The following is a 27750-nucleotide window of genomic DNA, read 5'->3' as shown; positions in this document are numbered from 1 at the left end:
GTTGTTTCTGGCTGTGTACCGTGATTTTTAAAACTCAAATATGTATTTATCAGACATATTTTTAAAACTTCTCTGAACAATTTTAAGGTAGTCGGAATGTATCCCCCTTGTTTTGAGATAATTAGGTGACATTTTTACGAACCTTGAAGGTCTAATGTCACGAGGAGGCATCTGTCTGCCCAGTTGCCCTTGTCTGTCTGCCCACAATTCATAGGAATTGCTGCTCTTCCTATAGATTTGTACAGAATTTAAGCAAACTTATAAACAGTGATCAGCTAATCGATCTTCACCAAGGCTTTGCTTTAGATGAGGGTCATATTTGTCACCTTACAAGGAATTTTTCATTTTCCCAAGAATTCCTGCTGCTTGCACAGTGTCAGTCATGTTTTAGTGAAAGCTGCACACAGTGATCACCCAGTGAGACTTTATCAGGACTGTGCTCAAGCTCAAGGTCACACATGTTGTTTTATGGGCAATAACCTGTGAATTGTAATGGATCTTGTGCTGTCTCATTGATGTTGTGGTTTTCAGAGGACTGTGAACCGTACGTGGATAGTACCCAGCAGTAAAACTGCTCACAACAAACTGGGGGATTTTTTTGTGTGAAGTTTCTGTACAGTTTTTTATTCAGGTATCAGTGAAATGGGTGGAGAAGGCTGATTCTTTTTATTTATTTATTTTTTAAGACTCAGAGGAGCCTTTGCTTCTGATTTGGCCTTTCTCTTAAGCTTTTTACTTCTGTCCAAACTGCAAAAGCCTTTTGATTAGCAGTTGAATGAGACACCATTCACTGTGAGGACAAAGACGACTTTCTTTGAAAAAAAATTCAAAAGCACATTGCACACAGTGTATTTGGTCGTTTCAGTGAGTTAAAAGAGGAGACGACGGACCTGTTTTCATTTAGGAAACATGTTTCTGAAGTCAGTGTTATTGTTTATGACACCATTATCTGTTATGGTGTCATTAGTAATATGCAGAAACATTGAAATCCAACATTCACAAGGCTTCACTCAGTGTTGAACTCTGGATCTGCTTGTAGTCTTAGCGAAGCGTAGTGTATTTTGTTCATATGAAAACAGAGACTTTCAATTTTTAGATGTGATCAGTGGAGCCCGTGATTGTAAATATGCAAGAATTTCTTTTCCATTGCTGTAACATGATTAGTTTGTTTGAATTTTGTATTGAACTTGAGCAGGCCCTAATTTCCTTACAGTGGTGGTCTATTGGTTTTGCTTAACACCTGGGCAGCACGGTGGAACAGTGGTCAGGCCTGTTGCCTCACAGCAAGACAATCCTGGGTTTGCCTCCCACTTGGCCTTTCTCTGTGAAGTTTGCATGTTCTCCCCGTGTTTGGGTGGCTTGTAGTGATACAAATTGGTTCTCTTCAAGTTTTCTCCATGTGAAAACAAACCAAACCAGGGAGAAAGGCTGCAAGTTTTCAAACTCATCAACTGATTCAAAACAGAGTAAACAAACTATTGGTGTGAAAGAGCCCACGGATTACAAAGCAATTTAAAATGAAACCAAATGTTCCTGTAAACTCTGTCAGTCTCTGCTTTATTTTGTGGCTTTTGAGCCAGGTCATAACAATTTTTTTTGCCTTGATTTTGTTAATAAATGAGAAAAGAGGCCTAGTTGCACAGATTTTTAACTAGTGGAGTCAGGGCCTTTCTCTTCTTGTACTGAATGTTAAAATAAAGATATAAATGACTGATGAAGATAACTGAATGGATATGGTGAAAGGCACTCAAGAAAATTTTTCTCTCCTTCTGTCTGACAGATTACCCTCATAAGTATGGTTCAGAGGGTGGCTGCGCAGACCACTCTGTGTTTGAGAGGATGAAGAAGTACCAGGCATCAGCAGAAGAGCCAGCCAGAGTAAGTGTCATTAAGAACAAGAGAACAAGAACAGATAAACACAGGCAGACAAGACTCGTGATATTACATGAGCTTATTTCCACCTTGCCTTACACTGTTAGTTAACAGCAAGGTGGAAGTGTTTGACCTTACTTAAAATGGCAATATAAACTTTTTAGCCCAGGGAATTTTTTAGGGGATAAAAATGTTGGATTGTTTTCAAAACCGGAAATGTGCTTATTTCCCCAGACGCCATTGAACTATGCTATCGATAACAAGCATAACGTAATGTTTTCTGTCCAGGATGTGACACGAATGTTGGAAGATGAGGAATCTAAAGATACTCCTGTCATTTTGAGAAAGAAGAGGGCGACGGGTAAAGAAAAAAACACTTGTCAGCTCTACATCCAGACTGACCATTTCTTCTTCAAACGCTACGGCTCAAAAGAGGCTGTCCTTGCTCAGGTATGAGGAAATGCAGTATGTGAAATCTTTGTTTTCTTTTCTTTCTTTTTTTATTTAAAAAAGCCTGTTTTGCTTATTTGCTGATTAGCATTAGCTCACACCCCTTCCCTTGTTTTAGCTGCTGCCTCCCAGTGACTTCATGCTGGACTACCAAATCAAAACATTTCTGTGGAGTTGGATTTTTGGGCTAACTTGCTGCTGCTACATCCTGACATCAGATTTTAATTTCCTAATTCGTAACTTATACTTTTAATAAGTTTAGCTGGACAGAAGTTCGTAATCCTTAATCCATTCATTCTTAATGTTTTAGCTTTTTTCATAGCTGACCACAAAGTCAAACTTGGCATCTAACATTCATAGGCTGAAAACAAATGCCTACTTATGTGGTGTGTTGAATGTAGCATTATTCTAGTAGCTGGGAATTTAGCCAGTAACCTGTAGCAGAGATGAGGAGCTGCAGAGATTTAGTAATCTTATTTTTATTTATTTATTTATTTATTTTAAACCTAATAATTCACTGCTTTTTTCACTGTTGTACCTGTGTTACTGCTAATCTAAAATCTTGCACTCCCTGCAGATCTCCAGCCACGTAAAGGCTATTGACACAATTTACCAGGGCACGGACTTCCAGGGCATACGTAACATCAGCTTCATGGTGAAAAGAGTCAGGGTGAGTTTCATCTTGACATTTAGGGTCTCAAACTTCAGGCCAGCCACCATTTATAGTCCTAACATAAAGTGTTACATTATTATGTTTGTTTACCATTATTTAATATGCTAGAAGTAGTTCATTTGATTTTTCATCTAATACCAGACCTCATTTGTCATTATTAATAACAACTAAATCAACCTGCTGATATTAAAAGTGGAAGTGATCTGTCTACTTGCCCGGGATCATTCTAAACTAATCTCCTTCATTGGGGTAGTTTTGTTTTCCTACTTTTCCTTTTGATTGTTTAACTCTTTCTCACAGATCAATACCACAACTGAAGAAAAGGACTCCAGCAATCCTTTTCGCTTTGCCAACATCGGAGTGGAGAAGTTTTTGGAGCTCAACTCTGAACAGAACCACGATCAGTACTGCCTGGCCTACGTCTTTACTGACAGGGACTTTGATGATGGCGTGCTTGGCTTGGCGTGGGTTGGGGCTCCCTCAGGTTGGTACCAGACACACACACAGAGCTCTGGTAGTGTCTCCCTGTGTTGCTCAGAAGCATTTAAAAGTGTTTGGGTGTTTTGTAACACACCTTCACATTACTTCTATAATCATATTTGCTATCAAGCCAGCTATCCATACTACACATTATAATTTTTTTTATTAGTCTGATCATTTTATTTTTTAAGATCACTTTGGTTCAAGAAACCAGATCTCAGTTTTAGTAGTTTGAATAGTGCTACCGCATCAGCCATAAAAAGGCTGACGGGGTATTGCTGTCACCCTGCTTGGCGTGCGGGCAACCAGGCGGGGAGACATGGACACCCAAGTTTGTGAATGCGGTAACTTGAGAATGAAGAGATGTAGGAGTTTCAAACTGATACCATATGTGCATCGACTAAAAATCTTGGAAAAGTTATAATCTCACAGATTTCAGCTGTTAGGTCAGAGGTCAAGTTTTCAGAAAATTTTGTGAAATCAGGAATGAAGGGACATAGGATTTTGAAATTTATACTGTAGGTGCATCTGCTATGAGGCTGATAGGTACCACTGGACACTGCCAGTATTTCTTTTTTTCCTGTGGTGATCAGAGGACCCAGAGTAAATGTTTGTTTATATTCTGGCAATGCTTTGAGACCACAAGAATCTGCACAGATGGCCATTTGTATTAAGAAATATCCTAATTTCTTTATATTTATGTATGTGAGAAAAACTGTTGTCATTGAAGTGCAAAGTATGCCAGCAGCCTCTCTTTCCTGTTGGATTTCATGCTGTGGTCTTCCCACAGATTGCTCATATAGACTGGCTTTTCCCTCACATTTGTAATTGATTGTTGTGTTTGGTGCTTCTTTCCTCTCCTTCTGAATTAGCTTGGATACCATTTCAACATGAAGTATACCGCTACAAACCCAGACGATCAATCCTGGCGTATTAGCAAAACTGTAAGCTGAAAGAATTGATTGAATAAAAGACATGGAGAATAGATTGGTTGCAGTGAGCTTTGTGGTGATTGATTGAACAAAGGAAGTCTAAAAAAGGCTTTCAGGCCCACTGGTGAAGCACAGCTAATGTGTGAGTTCATGTGACTAGTTGTCATGGGTGGCTTCAGTGCAGGGTTTACACAATTGCACAGGTAAAGAGTGCGATGTGTAGTAAAATGTGCACTCAGTCTCATGGTCACTTTACACAGAATGGACACGTTATTGCTTGACGTGGTCTCATGTTTCTATGTAGCTGGAAGTGGTCTCCTAAACTCTGAATTTCTGGATATTGGGAATTGCAGCACGACTGGGAGAGTGCTTCTTGTTAAGCGTGATACCCAATATATCCAAAACCAATTTTTATTATAGATAATTTAACAGACAAATAAAGCAAAGAAACTTCAGGGGTTTAGATGTATTCAGGGTCTTAGACTTACAGACGATTTATCCTGTTTCAGATTATTGTTCTCCCTTTTTAAAACATTTAAAACAAGTTCCTTAATTTATTGGACAACCCTTATAAGACTTTATTGTTTATTGGTTAAACCGGTATACAAATAAAACATTCTCCATCTGTTAATTACTGTAGTTTATGGTTCACTGATTTTCATGACTTCTTTTCGATTAACTGTGGAGCCAGTTACGCTTGCTGAAACTACCAGCATCTCCATGCCCTGCTACTGTGTGTCTGTATGTATGTGTGTATTTTGTTGTCCATATTGAACCAGAGGGGTGTACAATGGGTTAGTGAGCTAAAAGTAAGGTTTTGTCACCCGCACAGGTGGCTAAGTCACTGTTATGTGGTAACTGTTGCTGAACACACAACCTGCTTTTGAGCAGGTTAGATTCACTGTTTTAGTTGCCACGTTTTCACGTAATGTTTTATTTATAGCATTTTTTAAACTCGTATTCTTTGCTGGGCGAATACCTTTCATATGTGCAAGCTGTCAAACCATACCAACATCAGGAATGAAGCCCAGATGTAAAGTAACAGCAGCACAGACTGTTGCATTCATGTGTGTATTCGGTTGGTGATGCAGAAAATATAAAAATGTTGTTTTTGCTTGATTCTAATCTGCTGCTAAGTCGCCTTTGACACTGTTGGAATTGCAGCTGCTAAAACACAGAACGCAAGAATGCCTGTTTAAAAGTAAAATAATTTTCACTTTGATCTGTGATTTCCACGTTTCCTTTATTAGGCTATGTAATGTAATGTAATATTTAAATATATACACTTTAAAATTTCAGAGCTGTCACATTAAAAATGAACTGCAGCAGTGAGAGCGCATTTGGCTTTAAAATAATTAACTTAAAATGAAATGTCTATTTTATTGCTCTGTGGACTGAATTCCCAGTTTAATTATTTTCTGCAGCATTAATTTTGTGTCTTATTTACAACAGGATTGCATTTTAATGTTGTTTTCTATTCTCTTTACACATTTAGCAGTGTTTTATCATCATCATCATTAAAGTGTTTCTGACTGGAGTAGGCAGAACTCATATGGGTCATTTTGTACAGATTAAGAATTATGATGGGCTTCTAAACATGCTCAGAAGGCCTGGTTCAACAGAACGTTGATAACCACTGTTGAGATACACATTATCTCCAACTGGACTTTTAGGTTTTGTCTAGCAAGCAAATTCAAACAAATCCTGGCTGTGTTTGACCTGTTAATGCATCGCACCCTTTGTTTTTACCGCAGGAAGCTCCGGGGGAATTTGTGAGAAGAACAGAAAATACTCAGATGGAAGGACAAAGTCTCTGAACACTGGTATCATCACAGTGCAGAACTATGGCTCACATGTCCCCCCCAAGGTGTCACACATCACCTTCGCTCATGAGGTCGGACACAACTTTGGCTCACCTGTAAGTACTATTATTTAAATCCCGGCCTTTGCCAGTAGCCTACTTTCTCTTGCCAAGCTGTATTTATTCTGTGGAACTTTCTCAGAGCTCTGCTGTTTCTCTTTTGCTTGCCTACTATTTCACAGCATGACTCTGGTAGCGTATGCACCCCTGGAGAGTCTAAGGAGCAAGGACAAAAGGAGAGAGGGAACTACATTATGTATGCCAGAGCCACATCAGGGGACAGGCTCAACAATAACAAGTTCTCAAGCTGCAGCATCGGGAATATAACCGCTGTTCTACAAAAGAAAAGAGATAGCTGTTTTGTCGGTAAATTCTCTTATGTGATAAAATAAATAAAAGGATTTTGTTATCTGTGTGTGAGTGTGTGAGTGAGAGAGAGAGAGAGATATGCTCTTTCAGTCTGCTGTTTCTGTGTGTACAGAGTCTGGCCATCCTATCTGTGGTAATGGTCTGGTGGAAGAGGGAGAGCAGTGTGACTGTGGCTACCAAGACCAGTGTAAAGACAACTGTTGCTTTAGTGCAGATTCAGGGGATGGCGAAAAGTGCAAACTTAGACCCGGCAAAATCTGCAGGTAAGATTTTGTGATGAACTGTTGATTGTGGTATTAGTGAGCACAGAACACAGCTGTGAACAGGGCAGCATTTGTTTGACTTTTGGTTGCATGGTTTTCATTGTTTTTACGCAGTCCCAGCCAAGGCCCATGTTGCACAGGAGAATGTACTTTCAAGACCAATAATGAGGTGTGCAGACCAGATTCTGAGTGTGCCAATGAGGGCAGGTGTGGTGGAAATACTGCTCTATGTCCTGCCTCACAGCCAAAGGAGAATTTCACCTTTTGTCATAAAGATACACAAGTTTGCATCAATGGGGTATGCTCATATAATCGGCTTCGTGTCTTGTTTTCCCGCTTTGTGAGTTTGTATCATAAGTTAAAGTTTTTGTTTTTTGAAATAGGCCTGCACTGGTTCTGTCTGTGCAAAGCACAATCTGGAGGTATGTAGCTGTGCTAAGGAGGATGGCAAGGATGAGGCTACTGACCTGTGCCATGTGTGCTGCCAGGAGAAAAGTGAGTGTCTGATTGTTCACATGGCAAAATATACACTAAGTATAGTCATTTAAAACTAGAATTCTCTGACTGTTGGTTTTAATGTTTGCTTTTAGTCATGAGAACATCTTTACGATTAAAACATTTTCTTGGTAATACAGATGTCACTTACTTTCTTTCTACCCTCAGCGAATCCTAGCACCTGTAGCAGCACAGGGTCACAGAGATGGGCCCAGTATTTCAGTGGGAAAGTGGTGACGCTGCAGCCTGGCTCACCCTGCAATGACTTCAAGGGATACTGCGATGTGTTCAATAAGTGTCGCCTGGTGGATGCAGACGGGCCTCTTGCAAGGCTAAAGAAAGCCATCTTTAATCCTGATTTCTATAACAGTATTGCAGACTGGATAGTGGTGAGTGTCTCAGTGTGGGAGTGTATATGGTGACAAAGATTTGTCAACAAACACACACAGCTAATATTTTTAGTGATTCTTGTCTGTGCTTAAATATTTTTTATTACATTCTGTGTCATTCAGGCCTACTGGTGGGCAGTGCTGTTGATGGGTGTTGCTCTCATCATGCTAATGGTTGGCTTCATCAAGGTCTGCAGTGTCCACACACCCAGTAGCAACCCCAAGCTTCCTCCACGCAAGCATGTATCTGGTACGTATCTAAACCAGGGCTCTGCAAAAAAAAGGAAACTGTGATGTAATCTGTGGCCTGTTGTGGGTTAAAGGAAAACTAATTTTGGAGCGAGGGAGAGAAGGGAAATTAGATATTAAAAAAGTTTGTTTACTTTCATTTTGGATATCAAACTCCATACTGGTTCTATTTGTAAGATTTAGTCAATTTCATCACATCAAGGATTCCAGCACATGTCCATGTTAATGAGCAGATGGGCCGTGACTTCCAGTTCATTCAAATCAGGGTTTTCTTTTCTTCTAACTTTAGCCTATTTGTGACAAATTAATCTTCGGACTTCTAAAATCTCAAGTATTTCCTTTTTTAAGAATCCCATTGCAAAGTACAGTTTAACTTGATTAGGTCATCCACCACAGAGGTTTTTCCCTCTTGTTGTAAAACCTTATAGCATGAAAAAAAATTACGCTAGTTTCTTTTCTTTGTAAGGATTTCTCTTTATTCTCAGAGGATGTATATTTTTTTTTTCTCATACATTTTGTATTTTAACCATTAAATTTTTTATTTAATAATTTTAAACAAAAAAGTATTTTTTAAACAAAAAATGTATATACATCATTGAAAAAAAAAATTGTTTTTTTCAATAATGCATATAATACATTTTGCAAGTATACTAACAGTTCATCTGTATGTAACTGAGTTTATATTTACATGTTTTAGTAGGCCATGGCCATGAATGTCATGGTAATTTGAGACTTTTAAGGAGTTTAGAAAAAATCCAAAATTGATTCAGTGTCTGTAGGATCAAAAATATACACCCTCCACAACATTTAATTAAATGTCCCTTAGTCAAATCAAACTTTGCCAAGACTGGTCACATATCCAGTCAGAATTATGCCAAAAGCATCGGGTTGAGGTGCAACTTGCTAAGGGATATTCCCATGTATGGATCCCTGTATGGATTAGAGAAAATCCCAAACAAATTTAAACTTTTGCATCTAATTCTTGTGTTTTAAATAATTAAAGATGTATGATGCACAGTTATTCCACCCTGGAAAATGAACAGTTCAGAGAAATCAAATCCCTAAATTACCAGGACTTTCATGCTCATGATATGTGTGTGTGTATGTGTGTGTGTATGGGTATTAACATCTTTGTGGGGACCAAAAATTGGAATTTACTATACTTGTGGGGACCGACAGCCCTTGTGGGGACCACCCGGTCACAAAGCATTTTTGAGACTCAAAATGTGGTTTTAGAGTCAGGGTTACAATTGGGTTATGTTTAGGGTAAGGGTCAGGGTTAGGCATTCATTTTTGATGGTTAGGGTAAGTGGCTAGGGAAAGCATTATGTCAATGAGATGTCCCCACAAGGATATAAATACGCACAAGTGTATGTATGTGTATAAACTTCCACAACTGTGGATAACTGAATGCATATTTAGGTTAAAGAGAAGAGATGGCTGAATAGCAAGGTGCTAAGAAATATTTTGTAGTCCAACATGATTACCTTATCATGTAATAGTCACTTCTACTGTGGGCATTTCTAACAATATAAATGGTAGTAGCATTAATTTGCAGCATTCACTGTATTTCTTTAAGTTAATTGAGATGTCCATTTCCTGTAGACACCCTGAATACCCTGAGACGGCGGCCCCCAGCATCACAGGGCCAGCGCCAAGCTCAAGGCCAGCGCCAAGCTCGGGGCCAGCGCCAGCAGCATCAACAAAGAGAGCAGTATCAAATGGGACTGTTGAGACAATGAGGCAAAAGTCCGCTTGTTGCCTTGGTTCTTCTTCGTGCCTACAATCGGAGCACCTTACTCCAAAGAGTTACCTTTACCACTTATTGCAGAATTCTGAGAACTTGCAACTGAAACATTTTTACTGGACAAAACCTGATGTATTTTTGGGTCTAACAAACTCACTCACCTCTGCTCTAAGAGCAAGACTAGCAGTGGTTCACTTAGCTTTTATAGGAAATACATTTTTCCAAGGATGTACGGGGGAGAAATTCACTGATCTCCGTTATTTAATCTTAATCTTGTTTCTTTTTTTAAAACCTTTGAATTTTTTTCTTTTTTGTGGAGGAGAGAAAAGCAAATTTATTAGTTTTTCACAAATTTCTGCTGCCAATCAAAAACAGATCTGAGACTTTGTGTTTGAAAAGAACCTGTTTTTCTTTTGCCAATGTGACTTTTTTCCCCCAATACATATAATATTTTTTTTGTAAGGCATACTTCTGTTCCTTCTGTGTGCAAATATATAAATGTTGAGGTAGTTTTATCTTTTGTTTCACATGAATTTATTTTTCTTTGAATGGAGATCGTTCACTGTTTTAATTCATCTTCTCAGGATCAATAAAATGACAGAATACAAGTGTAAAGACGACTGCTTACAGATGTCTGGGTAGAGTCTCTTCTGGCTCAGGCCTACAGGTCACGTAAGCTGCCATCCAAGGCAGAGGACAGGACTGGAAGAATGTATATAAATGAGCTCGATAAGACCAGTGAGTCATCTGGTGGTCTGAATCTGTGTATTTGTAGTTGTGATATGGTTTGCAGATGTGTTTACAACAAAATACTTGAGGTGGAATTGAATGACAAGAAATAGCTTTTATTAAACTGATTGTATCACACTTGTATTCTGTAATAACTCTTTTTACCTAACTGGTTGCTTTGACTCTGAGCTGTGAAACAACCACCTTGTGCTACATTCAGAAAAGTGAAAGCTAAACCAGAGTGCGTTAAACCAAACAATACAAGTGTACAGAACTGATTAGAGGAGAGAGAAGTCCTGGTTTGACTGTCGTGTCTTTTAACTCTTGTCATCTGTCCATCTTTTCACACATTAGCAGTTGTTAAAGACAAAGTAAAACCACTCAAATGCAGTCAGACCTTTATACCCAGATAAGGAGCCTGTCCGGGTTTATATGTGGTTTGTTTTTTGTTTTTTCTTTGGTTTTTTGCTCTTAATGCTTTTTAATGCAGTTGAGATTGTTTCTATTGTGCGTGGAGTTGGGAAATCTAGCGATTCTAATTGTATTATTGCTTTGTTGCTGCTGTTAACAGATCTTTATCAGAGTGAACAATCACATCGCAACAGCCATCCACTACTGTTCTGTCCTACTTTTTGCTACTGATTGGGGGATTTTGTTAACCTTTGTTACTCCCTTTGGTTTTGTGTGATTACATTAAATATGTGCCTACTCGGAGCAGTGTGACTGAAGTTGATGTACAAGTGTCAGCAATCGTTACTGAAGACTGAAACGATGTCTGTGTGATGCAACTTAGAGCATAGCCTTGCCTGATTGTAGACACTTTATCAGCCAGCACGTGAAGAATCCAATTTTGCACACAGATAAAAACCTTTTTTGGCTTAACTTGAGCAGTATTCAGTAAGTGTAATTTTAGGTTCTCTTCAGATAAATAGATACAAATGCAGAACACACACAAACATGATTTGTAGACTACATAATATATGTTTAGTAGAATAAAAGAGATGCTCCCTCAAATGAGCTCTGTTGAGCGCAGCTGCAATTTAGCATTGTTTTATGTGCAAGGTGCCAGGATGTCTTACAGACCAGATTCTATGCAGAGCTTCGCAGAGTTTTAACATTTGACCTTCTCAGTGAGAAATGCCTCCAGCGTGTCCTCCTGAGAGGGTACACGGAAAACCGTGTGCTGCAGCAAAGCTTGTGAACAGGCACAAATGCAATTCTTTTGCTCCCTTTTCTTATGTTCTTTGTCTTTGTGGTGCTACTAATTATGCTTTTTGTTGGTTATGAGATTTTCTGTGGCTTTTTAAAAAAAAGCTTTTGTCTGTGTGAGAGAGAGACGCTTTGCTGAAACATTCGTATCTTTTTTAAAAAAAAAATATATGTGTGATGTGGATACTTGGTGTCGAGGGTTAGTACTCTGGGATTTTGTTTGTTGATGTTGCACTGAAATGTAAGTGATGTAAACAGAATCCATAATGTTATCGATTCATTACTACTGTCTGATTTAATGCGTTGTCTTTTATACTGTGCCTTCAAATTGTGTGGTTTTGTTTTCCCCCTTCTTTTGTTCTGATTCTCATCCTGCTTAATTTGAATATTTTACTACATTTGCAAAGGTGGAAATGTATAATTTCTTTTAAATTACTTGAACTGCATTAATAAAGTTGAATTTACCATATTGTTTCCCTCTTTGTCCAGTGTTAAAAGGTAGCGCCGTGGATTTCTGATACTTTAAAAAAGAAGCGTTTTACAATTTAATTTGATGTTATTATGTTATTCAACCCACAAATGGTTCAAAGTGATGATTGGCAAGAAGATTCAAGTGTCGCACCTGATTTAGAAGAACAAGATTCAACTGCATTCGAGTTTTCAGCTGTAACAGCCTGCCCTCTGCAGTCATCACCTGGTAATTACTTGCCTTAATCTCTTAATGAGATTTTAAGACTGATTTTGTTTTCAAGCAATTATGGTACAAATTCAAATAATAGATGCAAAATAGGCGTCAATAGAGGGTTTAATAAACATCAATTTTCAGTTAGAATTTAGATTAGTTCCCGTTTCAGGCTTTAAAGGGTTTAGCGCTTTAACTTACAGTTCAACCTGTCAGTTGTGTTTTCATTCAACCAAAATATCTGCACATTTGTGACATGGAAAAATGTGTTAGTCCGTAGATGGATACGAATGAACCTTTGTGCATGTGTAGAAAAATAAACCCACCTAATGACATGATAGAAAAGAACAGAGTATATTTATTCAGCACTTCTTTCCAGCAATTATGGTTTTCTGAGTTACTCCCTGAATGTACACAACTTCACTTCAAGGAGGGAGAATTTTATCGCATTCGTTGTTGTTTTCAAGGGCCATTCAACTGATATCTTCAGTTAGATCTTCAGAGAGTGACCCACACAAGTCTATAAGTTGTCCTTTCTTCTGGGCCTTTTTGGTCTCTCTTCCTTACAGCGTACAAACACCATGTCTTCTGACACTTCCATTTGTCCCTCGTTTGTCATGGAACAGAAAGATGTCCTGGAAAAACAGAGACGGTGTCGTTAACACGGTGCGATTAAACAGAAAGAGTGAGTGCAGGAGTAAAGATTAACCAGTCTGTGTATGGGAAACAACCCACTAGATGGCATCAGCAGTCTGTAATGGTCTCAAGTGTGTTCTTTATACGATTGTAGCATCTTTACCTTACAATATGAAGCACCTTGAGCCAACTGTTGTTGCAATTTGGTGCTATTTCATTAAAACTGAACTGAATTAATATAATTCAGTATCAGTAATATTACTCGTCTTAGCACTATTGTACAATTTGAGACAACTGTACTTGACTTTCTTTCCTGTTTATCCCATTTTCAGCTCTATTATATATCACAGTGTGATTTTTATTTTATATTTGGAAATATCATATATGCTCATATATATGTGCTTTGAATGTGATACGAAAAACTGCAGGGTCAACAGAGGTCATCTGTGATGCCACCAATGCAAGTTAAAACTTTACAATGCAAAGAGAAAAAACCCCAAACACCATTCAAAACACGGCAGCTTTCTCTGGGTCAAAGCTCATTTGAATGTGTACAGAGTGGGAATGTGAACATATTTTGGAAATCATGGACACTGTGTCCTCCGATAGATGCAACAGTAAAAGGACTGGTACTTACATTGCACTCTCTTACTCTATTTGAGCACTCAAAGTACTTTCTAGCCACAAGCCTTAATCACCATTTTCTATGCCTAATTGCTTTTAAAGTGATTTAACCTAACACATAGATGCAGCAGGGGCAGCTCAGGGCTCAGCATCTTGCCCAGGGAAACACTGACACGCAGACTAAAACCACTGACCTTCCAATTAGTAGACAACCTGCTCTACCTCCTGAGCCACAGCTGTAACGTGCTAATCCGTGAAGGCCCCATTAATGCTGAATGACACATATATTCAGATAGAGCCATTCAGACGTCTCTTTCAGAGAAGAGCTTTTTGCATGCAGCAAAGATAATGCTAAACCACTTTTTGACACATATTGTTGGCTGCTGTAGACTAAACTAGCCTGTCATGTCTGTCTGCAGTTAGACCTGCAACCTACAGGAAATATGTGATCTATCATGAAACAAAAAAATAATACAAAGAAAACAAACAAGCTGACAAGTATCAATCACTAAAAAACATTTCACCTTTAAAAGTTCAGTTAATGTTCTTCTTAGTTTTTGTCACGGCTTTTGTTGAAATGGGTTTGGACTGGATCATTGAAGCATTTGTGTGTGTGTATATATGTGTATGTATATATATATATATTAGGGGTGCAACGATACACAAAATTCACGGTTCGGTTCGGTTCGATACTTTGGTGTCACGGTTCGATATTTTTTCGATACAAAAACAATGTTCATGCCTTTTTAATTTGTCATTTATTAAAATTATAAATATATATTTTAACTCAAAAGTACAGTTTTTAAATTTAATGTTGCTGAAACAAAAGTAATTAAAAAAATAAATATATCTCAGGGCTCTCAAAATTTCAAAATACCTGGTAGCCCTTCGGGTAGGGACTCTTCAGTTTTTGGTAGCCGAAAATAAATTTAAGTAGCCCGAATAAAAAAGAGAGCAATTTTTTGATTGATGTTTTGTTTCCTTTACAATATTGTACTTTAGGAAACAAAACATTAATCAAAAAATTGTTGAAACACAAATTACAACATTGTATAAAAATTACAATCATCAACTCAAATACTTTGTTCTAATTGAACAGAAATTTCTATGAACTTGTAAGAACTGTGTAGGACATGAATCAGTCTGTGTCAGATCCTGAATTTGAAATTTGCACTGAAGTCACGGGTAAGAGACAAGTGGAACCAAGATCTAGGCCATTTGCTTTTTGAAGTTTGCAAAGACTGCTACATTGTGCCAGTGGTAGTTCACTCTTTGCAACATAGTACGCTGTTCTAAACGGATTTTTCAGGTTTATTTTTAGTATGTTATTTGCAATTGGTGTTTGTTCTGGGAAAGATATTGCAGACTGAGCAATAATGTGTTTCTTGCATTTCTCATGGGTTCTAATGGGGGCCTTTCTTAAAATGACTGGTCCCAGTAACAAAGGCGCTTGTCGACTCAGAAATCGAGAGAAAACCAACAACACACCCGGCAGAACATTATGTTATTTACACAGGTGCACATAAGTGGTCCGCATGTGCGCATTCGCTGTCAAAATAAAAGACGCGCACTAGATAAGAAGTTGCAACGCGCGTTTGCGTCCATATAAAAGGCAGTGTTTTTGTCCACTAGAGTGGGATTTTCACGGCACATTCCGCATCACATCTCTGTGCGTTCATCATTTGCAACCACTTTTCTGAGAATACGCGCTTCTTTTGTGGTTCGGACTCCTTCTGACATTTGTTTGGAGGTGGAGGAACACCAAAGTAATTGCTTAAAGGAGCTTCTTCGACATCTTTAAGAGTTCTAAACAAATGTCTGTCCTCCTCCAGAAAATCTTATGTATGCAAACACGCGTTGCAACTTCATATCTTGTGCGCGTTTTTTTTTTTTTTTATTTTGACAGCGAATGCGCACCTGCGGACCACTTATGTGCAGCCCCGGTTATATAGCTCGTCATATTGCAGCCACAGAAATTATTTTGTCCATGAAACCATAAAGCTGCACTTTCTTTTTGCCTTGTAGTCTGATTTGTCATAACTTTTCCGTTTTGTGGTAAGCTTTTCTTTGGCTGTCACTTCTTCACCCTGACCTGTCTTATTTGGCTCAGCAGAACTAAAATATATATCCTGCTACTTTTACACACACACACACATAACGGTCAGCGATTCTCTGCGCGATCAACCCCTCACATGTTTAAGCTTGCTGCGGGAGATTTCACAGGTCATGTTTGCATAGTAAGCTAACGATTGATAAGACGATGTCAGAGGATTGGTGCGCAAATTATCATCACTCACCAATCAGTGCTGTCGCTCTCTATACACAGTTTGTGCGATTGCAAAGTGAAAGCAAAAAAACATGCGCAAATTCAAACGCGATTTCAATATGTCACATATTGACAGTGGCTCACCGATGCCAATGACATAATTACCCAGCTACATTTCCGAAAGAATGCAAAAGCATTGACATATTGTAGCGGGTCAGGGCTGTTCGGGGTTCTGTTTGTACAGTTATGTTTTGTGTATGTTGCCATGGTGACGGGTGACGTCCTCTCGCTGCGACGGTGTGTCCTTCCGGGGTCAGAGGGCGCCCTGTGTGTTGTTGTTGCTGTGCGGTTGCCGCGCTGAGCAGTTAGCTAGCGGCAGTGTTCTTCTGCAGATGTCAATAAACGGCTGTGCTCCCTGGCTAGCTCACGGGAAGCAAGACCAAACGATACCTCCGTCTCCTCCTTGTCTGAGCTCGCCACATTGGTGTCAGAAGTGGGATAGCTCACCCTCGCCGTAATGGAGAGAGACATTCAGAGGCTGGAGCAAGCTGTCGAGGAGAACATTCCCCGCTTGGGAAACTGGCGATGGAAGAGAGAGAATGGGAGTGGCCATGTAAGTCCCCCGACGGGTCCCGATGGCGCGAGCGCACCGCGGCGGCGGCCCGTCGCGACAGATGCTAGGGCAATGCTTCATGGGCTACCTCTGTCGACCCACACGCCGAGCTCCCAACCGCGAGCAGTCATGCCTACCACGCCAGTTAAGGCACCTGGACATTTGCAGGACTTTGTGTGGGGTAATGGGGTCGTCGGGGACGACTGACCCCTTGGGTGGGGGCTATGTAGCGGGTCAGGGCTATTCGGGGTTCTGTTTGTACAGTTATGTTTTGTTTATGTTGCCATAGTGACGGGTGACGCCCTCTCGCTGCGACAGTGTGTCCTTCCGGGGTCAGAGGGCGCCCTGTGTGTTGTTGTTGCTGTGCGGTTGCCGCGCTGAGCAGTTAGCTAGCGGCAGTGTTCTTCTACAGATGTCAATAAACGGCTGTGCTCCCTGGCTAGCTCACGGGAAGCAAGACCAAACGATACCTCCGTCTCCTTGTCTGAGCTCGCCACAATATATTTTTCTTTCCTACAATAGCCCGACGGGCAGGGCAGAGATAGATTTTGGTAGCCCGACTGGAAAAATCGCTAGCCCCGGGACGTCGGGCTAGCGATTTTGCAAGCCCTGTATGTGATTGAGGAATCACTCATCTTTGGAAAAGAGAGTTTATTACAGAGAAATGGCTCTTTCCAAAATAAAAGCTATACTATACGCTTCTTCTGGGCTATATTCTCAGCAGCATATTGTAGCGGGTCAGGGCTGTTCGGGGTTCTGTTTGTACAGTTATGTTTTGTTTATGTTGCCATAGTGACGGGTGACGCCCTCTCGCTGCGACGGTGTGTCCTTCCGGGGTCAGAGGGCGCCCTGTGTGTTGTTGTTGTTGCTGTGCTGTTGCCGCGCTGAGCAGTTAGCTAGCGGCAGTGTTCTTCTGCAGATGTCAATAAACGGCTGTGCTCCCTGGCTAGCTCACGGGAAGCGAGACCAAACGATACCTCCGTCTCCTCCTTGTCTGAGCTCGCCACATTGGTGTCAGAAGTGGGATGATGGTGGCACCCCGTGTTCTGACCCGAGTGACTTTTCCCCCGCCGGTTGTGGCCGGCCGGTGCGCCAAAAGAAGGCACCTGGACATTTGCAGGACTTTGTGTGGGGTAATGGGGTCGTCGGGGACGACAGACCCCTTAGGTGGGGGTTATGTAGCGGGTCAGGGCTGTTCGGGGTTCTGTTTGTACAGTTATGCTTTGTTTATGTTGCCATAGTGACGGGTGACGCCCTCTCGCTGCGACGGTGTGTCCTTCCGGGGTCAGAGGGCGCCCTGTGTGTTGTTGTTGCTGTGCGGTTGCCGCGCTGAGCAGTTAGCTAGCGGCAGTGTTCTTCTGCAGATGTCAATAAACGGCTGTGCTCCCTGGCTAGCTCACGGGAAGCAAGACCAAACGATACCTCCGTCTCCTCCTTGTCTGAGCTCGCCACAATATTAAACATATTAGGTCCCCATAAGGAGAATCATGTGCTAACGGCTGTCTAAATGACTCAGGTAAAGACTGTACCATGCATGTTTGTTGTTTTTGTCTGCTTCCACTTGTCTTTGCACTAGGATGATGTCGGTGTAAATGTGCAGTCATATTCGTTGTGTTCCCACTAGTGCTGTCAGCGTTAATCTCGTTGAAATGACGTTAACGCCACAACAAGGCAAATCTCCGTTAACGAGCTACCCCTGATCACCCTGTGCATGGGGCTAGACAGCCAACACGTTAACGAGCTAACTGCGCTAACACACTAGTTCCCACCCATGTAATTGAGCATTGTGTGGCACATCCAACATACTGTTTTACTTTAGTACATGACGCGCTTACCTTCAGGGTCATACGTCACATGAAAACCAAAATAATTCCAAACACCAGATCTGAATGAGGGTGGGGGAGGTTCAATTTGCCATGTTGCAAGGAGAGCTTAACTTCTGTCTCGCTAGCTTGCCCTGCGCTCTTCCTTCTGACGATGCTGTCTGTGTTGAACGCTCAGTGGATCTGCGCTCGACAGTGCAGCCTAGGCGGAGTAGTCGAACGCAGATTCACTGAGCGCTCAACACAGACAGCATCATCAGAAGGAAAGTTGATAAAATAAATTACAAATTTTGTGTTGTTCGATACATATGCGTACCGAACCGAAAGCACTGTATCTAACGGTTCAATATCGATACGAGTATCGTTGCACCCCTAATATATATATATATATATATATATATATATATATATATATATATATATAAAATCAATTTAAAAATATGTCGTTTAAAAAAATAGAAAAGACTTCAGCAGTGTTGGAATCATGTGTGGAATAAAGCCCAGTATGATGATGAAAAGCTGTATAATTATTTGTGCTCTCCTTCATTTAAGCCCTTAATGTAGGGGTGTCAAACATGAGGCTGGGGGGCAGAATTGGCACAGCTAAGACTCCAATCCGGCCTGCTGGATTTCTTTAGAAAATATGGAAGGCATAAAGGTTTTGATTTAATTATATATTATACGTTTTACAGTTTGTTGATAATAACCTCCCCCATTCATTCTACACCAAAGTAATAGATAAACAATTAAAGACAGAACAATTCCTGTTTTTTTGCTGTCTGCTAAAGAAACTTTGGTTAAAACAAGAAAATTTACAGCAATCAAGAAAAACTTTTGGTTTTATGCTGCTAGCTCGTAAGAAACACATGTACCTCCTCTGTGTTTCGCCCGCTTTGACGCTGACTTTGCCCACATTCAGGAGTCTTTTTCTTTCCCAAGTTCTCCAAGGAATGATGGTCTGCACCTTGTCCCACACATTTTCCCACAGAGGAGATGCCTCCCAGCGTATATTGAGCAACATCAGTTCCCCCAAGTCTCTGTCCAGGGTGATCAGGAAGGTGAAGGTTTTGTTACCTGAAATCTTTTCATTGCTGGTGGAGATTTTTAAAACAGAAATCGAGAGAGACAAAGTTAGATGAGAGTTAATCACCCTGCAAAAGGCTGTTGTGGCGGCTCAGACTAGAACGGGACAGCAGATGAGATTTCCTCTGCTAGCACTGTTTAGCCTGAGACGCTTTGATACACAGAATATGAAGGATAACACAGTTGTCAGGGAATATTGTCTTGTTTAAATTATTCATCCCATCATTGCCATTTATAGTTCTCTTTCATGCAAAGGCTTCAGTTGTTTCCATGTGTGTCAGCTGCTCTCCTTAACTTGCTTTGTAGAGCTGAGAGCCCAGCTGCATATTGCATGTGTCAAAGAGTGCTCATGTGTTCTGATTTAAGCCCGATGGGGGGTTGGTGTTGGTACAGTACTCACAAGGTGATGTCCACAGCTCCACTCTCTTCTTTGGTTCCTGTGAGGGAGATCGTAAGAGAGGGCTCAACCTTCTCCGTCTGATTGATGAACTGGACCCTGAACTGGTAATGATAGACTGAAGGGTGGAAGCCAGAAACAGAAGAAGAAGAGGACACGGTTACAGAGAAACCCCCGACACAGTTTTCAGTTTTTCTTGTTAGCTTTATATTTTATCAGTCTAACATATAGGATAATAAAACATTGAAACAGGAACAGATTTTGTGTAGATAATGGCTGATTTTGTATTCCTACCAGTCAAACAGAGGACTGGATTCATTTACTGGTGGATGTGGACTGTCTAAACAGATTTAGATGTAAGTTTTTATTCTATAGTGTGAAAAATTGGCAAAAACTGTTCTGTAATTTTTTTGATTTAGACAAAGAAAAAATGTTTTATGAGGCCAAAGTGGCCCTGATCTTTCACTTTTAACTAAAATCTAATTTGTTTATCCTAGGCTTATGGAGCTAATGGAGTTCAATCAAGGCAGAAAACCGGGAAAATGAGGCCATCAAAGTGCAAAGTTTCAAAATCCTACACATAGCTACAATAAAGCATAACACCATCTCTGATATTTATGTTTTCATGTCTGCAAGTTCCACTAAAACACCAAAGCTTTGTGGTTTCCAGCCCAGTTGATGGCACCAATCTAAAAGCCACCCTTTCCTACTAAAGATCTAAATTACAAATGAAATTAGTGGTTTGTAATTTCTCATTTTTTCATTCCCAAAAGAAATGAAGCTGTAAAAAGTCTAGGTCTTGTCGTAGGTTTATTTGAATAACAAATAACGACTAGAAATCTTCTTGGGATGAGATTTTATGCCATGATGACAGATGCACCGAATCTTTTCAAATCTACTGCCACTCCGCTTTAACTTAAATAAAATTTGGCCTCCTTATTTTTGTGTAATCTTGCCATCAAACAGATTTATTTTGCCTCAATAACACATGCAAAAGCTATTTATATATATTAAGTCTTTAATGGGACATATAAGTGTATCCTGTTGGTTAGTTATGACTTTTACACGGCTGTTAGGTCAAAATGACAAACCATACGTTTGTAAGGCATCCGAGACCGTGTTTTCAGGTAGAGCCTCTTGCTGGTGCCCGTGCGGACTTTCTTGATATCATAGCCGAGTGTGTTGCAGCGATTCTTCCGGCAGTCCAGACAGACGCCCTTGTCAAAGGCGCTGTTGTCGCTGCACCTGTAGGCCATGCTCTGCTTGTCTTTATTGAGCAGAGAGTCGATGAAGAGATGGACAGAGCGCTCATGGGCACATTTCACTGTTTGCTCAAAGCCTAAGAGAAAAATAAAAATGTGGTGAAAATTTTAAACCTGCTTCTCCAAAACGACTTTGATCTGACTTTCAACGGATTGTGGAAGAGCTAAACCACGAAGCCTGACCATTATTTGTGGATCGAGTTCATTATCACCAAATGGTGGCATCTATCAGCTCTTGCTTCTGTCACATCTCCTATAAGTGACTCATTATGTCTGACACGGCTCTGCTCTGAAGGCCGTTTCTCTGAGCAGCAGCTTGTAGCCTGAAGGCAGCTCAGCTCAGACGGATGGACAGAGAAAAAGCACAGCACATGTTGCTAATTAACTCCTGAGGATGACAGATGCTTTAATGTGGTTCTCGCTGTCATATTGTGAGGATGTGTTTAGGATTGAGAGGCAGCATAAATCCCACAGCCACTTCTGTTAGACTGCATGAAATTAAATACATCTGCCTAAACACAGAAGAAGAAACTGTCAACAAGCAGAAGAGGAATCGGCATCCTAGACGTGGCTTCTAAACCAGTGTTCTGAGGTGGCAAGGCCAATTAAGAAGAAAAAATGTTATGATAGAGCGTGCAAAGAAGGAAACCAGAAAGCCTTTAAACAGAGAACATACTGCTCTGATTGGAGCTTGGATTTAAACCAGAGGAACCAGAAACTTGAATGCCTTTTCAAACAGGGAATGAATGCCTACTTTATGTGGACTCATCAATGCAGACATTAAATAAATAAACAAATATAATAGCTTTGGTATTCCTGATAAATATGGTCTAAATTTGTAAAAGACTGTTTGTTCAGAAAAATGTTTGTAATATTTAAGTTTCAATACAATGTTTAAAGTGGCCACTTCATTAGATACATCTGGCTAGGGTTGGATGCTGGATTCAACAAAGTGCTGGAAACATTTGGTTCATGCTGACATGATATCATCGAACAGTTGCTGGGTGCACTGTGATCATAAAGGGATGGACAATACTCAGGTAGGCTGACCCTTAGTTGGTACTAAAAGAGGCAAGAAAATATCCCCCACATGATTACATCACTAAAAGCAGCAGTTTGAACCGTGAATTCAAGGCAGGATCGATCCATGCTGTTTATATCTGAATGTCAGAGCAGAAATTGAGACTCATCAGACCAGGCAGCTTGTTGCCAGTCTTCAGCGGCAAACAGACAGCAGGATGTTCTGTTGTTCTATCCCACACTTACAGACCATAAAACACTGCAGCCTCTAAGAGGCATCACAGAGCTGCTTATTTCATGCTGCCCAGAAATACTACACTATAAAACAATCATGGTTATTTCTGGTGGTCGCAATTTTTAATGTGCTGTTACAGATTTATCTTACCGAGGATCCCGTACTGGGATATGTGCTCGTAAATGTTTTGCAGGTCACACCCTGGTTGGAAATCTCCTCCGTTCGGGTAAAAGTCATAATGGGCCACAGCTTGCTTAATTCCCACACTGAGGCCCATACGCTCGTGGGTGAAAGTGTGGATGGCATCCACAAATTCAGCATCATCAGGAGACAGTCTGTCCGTGGGAGACATGCCTTCAAACAGCGGACCAGCTGGATCGAGCCCTGAACAGACATGATATACACAAGCATTGGGTGGTTTTAGAATATTAAATGAATAAATTGCTATTTATTAAATTTAGCTATGAAAGGACCAAAAATCTCACCAGTAATTCTTCCAATCTTCTCCGGACCTGTCAGAAAGCTCCCAGCAAATCCAGAGATGTGAGCGCCGAGGCTGTAGCCAATCAAATGAGCATTTCTAAGTGGGTACTTGTAGTGCTCCTGTAGGCGATTAAAGACATGCATGATTGCTGAAACGTATAGATTTGACTATGGAATGAAAATGTATCACCTTTCAGTCCACTGACATCATAAAGATCAGTGGAGGAGTTTATTCTCACCTGAAGTGCCTGCAGTAGGTGAGCTATGTCTTTTCCAACAGTGCGGGTTTTCTGTACTGCGATTGGATAGTGCTGCTGAGCCAGCGACAGCCAGTCTGTAAGCACCACATTTGCATCTATCAGGTTTGTCCTCACAGCCGTGGCTAACCTCATCACCCAGCTCTCCATTATGCCATCCACCTTCACAACAGCAAAACTAAGCATTAAAAAAAACAGCTTCTTACTTTTAAAGTGTTAATATGTGCTGTGCACAGTACAGTCCTGTGCATAGTTCAGTTCGGCAAAAATGAGAGAAACTGCAGTGACTCTGTTACTTAACTAAAGGATTTTTCCTCATGAACCGTTACAAACTGTTGGTTTTTCACTTTTTCCCACCCATCATATATTGGCTTTGTGTTTATGGAGGGTTTTTTCTTTCTTATTTTCCTTTTTGAATTCTTAGTATATGGGATTGGGGTTTCTGTTTGGTTCTCATTTGCTGAGCTAGTGTTTGTTGGCTTTTATGGAGTCTTAATTCTCATGGTATTTTTGAATTCTGGTTCTTATTTTTGAGCACTTGTCACAAGTTTCTTTTTTAGTGATTTGTAGTTCTTGTGAAATTAGTGAGTTCTGTTTTGTGTTTTGCTTCTGTTTGTTATTCTTCACCAGTATTCCCCAGTCTGTGTCCCCTCTGTCTCGTTCATGTCCTCGTGTCTTCACATGTGTCATCCTTCACTGTCTCTTATGCTTCTCCAGTTCCAGCTGCCTTTAGTCTGAAGCTAAATTTTTCTTTGTTTTTCCTGTGTCTTCAAAATGTTGTCCCATTGAATGAGTTCATTCATGTTCCGTATTTATCTTTCATGTTTCACTGTAAAGGTGATTGTTGTTCCTTTTCTGTTTTCATTTCTATATCACTTATGATTCAGTGTTTTATTGTCATCACCTGTGTTGATTACGCTCACCTGTGTCTTGTTCCCCATGCGTCTCTAATCTCCAGCTAATCCTCAGTGTCTCCTGTCCTCCCTTTGTCAAACTGATTGTCTGACATCTGGGACCCTATTCTCAGACTATGGAAGTTTGTTTCTGCCACAGAAAAAACATGTTTTGCCATCCATAAGTCAGAATTTTAGGTTATTTTCTAAAAAAAAAATCTTTAAATTGAAAATCAAACTTGAAATTTTGCTTTTATACCATGACTGTGAAACATATACTATATGGTTTCCCTCCAAATAAAATCAGGCTACCTCATACGGGGAGGCATAACAAACTACAGGGCGACTAAGAGGGTTCAACCTCAGCCAAGGCCTGCTTCCTGTTTTGCAGTTTAGGAATAGGTGACCTGGATGTGCACCAGAATGTAACAGCTTCCTTTTATCTGCCCATCCTCCACCTCTCCTGCAGCATTCACCAACTTCAGCTTGGTGTTGAAATCTCGCTGACAGATAAATATGATACAGATTGTTTTTACCTTGTGAATGGGAATTACAGCAAGGAGTTTTTATGTATTTTGGCAGGTGTTCTTAAGTCTGTTTGTGGACAAATATTTTCACTGTTATAGAGACAGCTTTATAGTTGTGTAACCGAGATCAAAATGTTTCATACTCCAAAGAGAAAAGGGCAGTCAAAGTTCAGTGGGGTCAAGAGAGTCATGGCACTAGCACCCCACCCCTTTTTAATGTACGTTTCTCTGTGTTAGCCCTGCAAGAGGCTGGCGACCTATTCAAGATGTGCCCCTCCTCTCGCCTTTTGACCACTGGGATAGCCCCCCCCAACAACCCTGAACTGGATAAGCAAAAAAAAGGTTGAATGATGGATAATGTACGTATAAATCTCTACCAAAGCTTTAGTAATCTTGAGTTGTGACGGGTGTGGTCTGGGAACTAACTGCTATTGTGGCTGACATGATCCGATCCAAAATTTAATTACATTTCAGTGCAGATCCACGTGTCTACCTCATGGTGTGTTTTTTCAACATGTTTCAGCCTTTTGAAGACGTTTCCCTCCCTGTAGTCAAGTTCCATGTTTAGTATCCAGTGGCTTAAGTCAGCGAAGCGTAAAGAGAGAAAAGGGAGTTGACCTTACCGACCACCCATGAGTGATGATGATGAGGGGATTACTGCTGTTGAAGCCACAGGAGGTGAGAGTGTGCAGCTGCAGAGGGTCCAGCGTGCAGGTGTCCTCACCTCCTAAAAACAGCCTAAAGACTGAACTGCTGACATATAGCTCTTTCTCCCTCAGGACATCCCTCTGCTCTGTCTCCACTGCACCTCAGAAATCAAATAACGGATGGATTGTCTGTTAGAAACGAGTACTTTACAGAACACGATGGTTATGCTTACAGAATAATTACAAATGATGAATGGAAATGTGTCAATTTGATAACACAGAGTGTGTTTTGATGCATTAATGTAAGTATTTGAGTGAGTAAACGTGGAGATATCAGGACAGTCAGTTCCTGCTGAGGCTCCATTGGACTGGAGACTAACTAACGCCCAATCAGAAGCCCTTTGCTGTGAGTCCAGGTCATACAGACCTCGCTGGCATCTGCTCACAGACATCACTTCACAACAAGTCTCATCGGATGAATCTCTGCCAGACTCTTCTATCATTTGTTACGTAAACTCCTCCTCCCTCAACATGTTTAAAACCACAGCCAATAATGCCAAAAACCAAGGCGCCTGTAAACACCCAGCAATGCAGCTGCCTTCATACAAGTTCTGGTTCCTGATGTGAAGCCCAAATCGTCTTAGCAAGAAAAGTAAAAGAACATCCAGCCATCATTTATCATCATTTGCTTTGGTGTGTCTCTTCAGTGACTGTTTATCGACACGATCAGTGAAAACAGTCTGACTCATTAGTAACAGAACACAAACAAACCCTAACCCAGAAATTTGTACAAGAACTGTGTTTACTTTGCAAATCAGTCATGGTATCTATCACAGCGCATAATTAAAAAAAACATATTTCTAAATGGGGCATGAAGTCTGTCATAAGCCCACATTTAAAGACCCAGTAAAAACACCGGCACTAAAGGCTGAGATGGAGAAAATAATGGCAAACCTAAAGGAATATGATTTATTTATTTATTTATATTTATTTATGTAGCGCCAAATCACAACAACAGTTACCTCAAGTAGCTTTGTATTGTGAGGTAAACACCCTACAATAATACAAGGAAATCTGATCCGAGTTAAAATCTCCAGTAACTTTTCCTTTTTGCGCACGTTTTAATGATTTCGTTGTAGGACTTTTTAAAAAAAATAATAACAATCATCAATAAGGTGTGAACGCATCCTTTACGAGCTTTTAAATAGTTGAGATTTTGTAGAAAAAAGGCTGGGCTTTAAGATGCTAAATATTTTATTTTATTTAAAAAAGTATTTAAAAGTTCAAAACAACAAGTTCAACTTAACAAGATCTGACAGCTGTTTCAGTTTTTAAGTCTCTCTCTGGATGAACGCCATTCACCCAGATATCCACGTGGTGGAGAAAAGGCTAACAGCTTTGTAAAATCTCCCATAGATGTTAAAAAAACGTGATTCATATTTTTATATTCATCAAATCATTTGGTGGCCTGTTTTTCCCCCAGACACTGGGGGCACTGGCAATCTTGAAAGGACCGATTACATGAAAAATGTTTTATCACAGGATAAACGTGAAAGCTCAGAACAGCTTTATACCGATTTGAAGTGACTCTTCACTGTAAGGGAACAAGGGAAACGCACACACACGCACACACACACTGTTTGTGTTTCTCCGCTTACTTGTTGCTCATCTGTGGAATCTTAATGTAACTTTTAAATGTAATTGTTCATATGAATTAGTAAAAATAAACATACAGCCTGAAGCAGCTGGACTGAAACTTGGTTAAAATTTCACTTTACAAGACATGAATTTACTTTCAGCTGCTTCCTGATGTACACGGGGTAGCCATGACAGGTAGCTCCACATGTCTAATTTATCTGTGTTTCTATGTCGGCCCCCTCTGTGATCCATTTGTGTCTCCTCCTGGGACCAAATCGGGGAGCTTTTGCTTTTTAGGCAAAATACTACTCTGTGGAACCACATCTTTATAACTATCTACTGTGAGGCTAAATAAACAGTAAAGATTGTTTTAAAGATTGTCTTTAGAAAGAGATACTTTGGGAAACTATGTGTATACTTCCGCGGTGTACAGATTGGCTAATTTCGGTGTGAGTCTCATTGCAAACACTTTCCTCAGCATGAATTCACAGCATGAACTATAGTTAAATTTAGTGCTTGTTAAAGATTTTGATAGCATCAATCAATCTGTGCATAAATCACAGAAGCGAAGGCAAAGCATGATATTTCACTTACCTGCTCTGATTCCTTTGATTTTCTTTCCCTCACTGAGGTGATAGATTAAAAGCAAACACCACAAGACTTTGACCACAAACATGCCGTCAGCTTGGTAGGTCCTTTTGGCCACGCTTAGAAAATCTTCAGCGCGTGCTGTGGATTTTAAAGGTGAGAGCCTTTTGTCTGCAGATGTAGGAGCTGTTTTTAAGGAAGCCTCATTTCTGTCCTGAGGATTGAAATCAGATTATTTTACCGAACTCTAAAGAGAAAGAGAGGGGACACCAGGAGCAATGGTTCGTGGATAAGGGGGATTTATTCTTATCCTGATTGGCTGGGGGCTGGATCGTGTACATTGTGAAAGAGCAGAGGT

At 40.3% G+C, this 27750-nt stretch overlaps 2 protein-coding genes across 5 annotated transcripts in view; one reads left to right on the top strand and one right to left on the bottom strand.

Annotated features, from left to right (window-relative positions):
• adam10a (ADAM metallopeptidase domain 10a) overlaps window positions 1-12187 on the top strand; it is a 29253-nt gene extending 17066 nt beyond the window's left edge. Inside the window, exons 5-16 of the mRNA XM_040010618.1 lie at window positions 1781-1878; window positions 2161-2322; window positions 2900-2992; window positions 3296-3479; window positions 6162-6325; window positions 6451-6634; window positions 6750-6900; window positions 7015-7198; window positions 7284-7395; window positions 7564-7784; window positions 7908-8034; window positions 9639-12187. Coding sequence (XP_039866552.1) covers window positions 1781-1878; window positions 2161-2322; window positions 2900-2992; window positions 3296-3479; window positions 6162-6325; window positions 6451-6634; window positions 6750-6900; window positions 7015-7198; window positions 7284-7395; window positions 7564-7784; window positions 7908-8034; window positions 9639-9775 — 1817 coding nt within the window. The 3' untranslated portion in view covers window positions 9776-12187. The remainder of the gene's footprint in view (window positions 1-1780; window positions 1879-2160; window positions 2323-2899; window positions 2993-3295; window positions 3480-6161; window positions 6326-6450; window positions 6635-6749; window positions 6901-7014; window positions 7199-7283; window positions 7396-7563; window positions 7785-7907; window positions 8035-9638) is intronic.
• Window positions 12188-12730: 543 nt separating this feature from the next.
• On the bottom strand, window positions 12731-27750 carry lipca (lipase, hepatic a). Of its 4 annotated transcripts, none has more exons than XM_040010620.1 (9): window positions 27399-27750; window positions 25143-25327; window positions 23082-23261; window positions 22845-22962; window positions 22510-22743; window positions 20939-21181; window positions 19846-19960; window positions 19235-19453; window positions 12731-13035 (listed from the first exon to the last, which is right to left on the bottom strand). In XM_040010620.1, exons 1-9 carry the CDS (start codon window positions 27478-27480, stop codon window positions 12921-12923), a joined length of 1491 nt encoding a protein of 496 aa, XP_039866554.1. In that variant the 5' UTR covers window positions 27481-27750; the 3' UTR covers window positions 12731-12920. The 4 variants fall into 4 exon arrangements, with proteins under 4 accessions (XP_039866554.1, XP_039866555.1, XP_039866556.1 ...); XM_040010621.1 differs by having other exon boundaries at window positions 25143-25321; window positions 27399-27744; XM_040010622.1 differs by lacking the exon at window positions 27399-27750 and adding an exon at window positions 24023-24143 and having other exon boundaries at window positions 25143-25248.

This window comes from Simochromis diagramma, unplaced genomic scaffold, assembly GCF_900408965.1.
Source record: "Simochromis diagramma unplaced genomic scaffold, fSimDia1.1 OVJJ01000603.1, whole genome shotgun sequence".
Classification (NCBI taxonomy): Eukaryota; Metazoa; Chordata; class Actinopteri; order Cichliformes; family Cichlidae; genus Simochromis; species Simochromis diagramma.
Note: the sequence above shows the minus strand (reverse complement) of the source record. Positions and strands in the feature narration are given on the sequence as shown.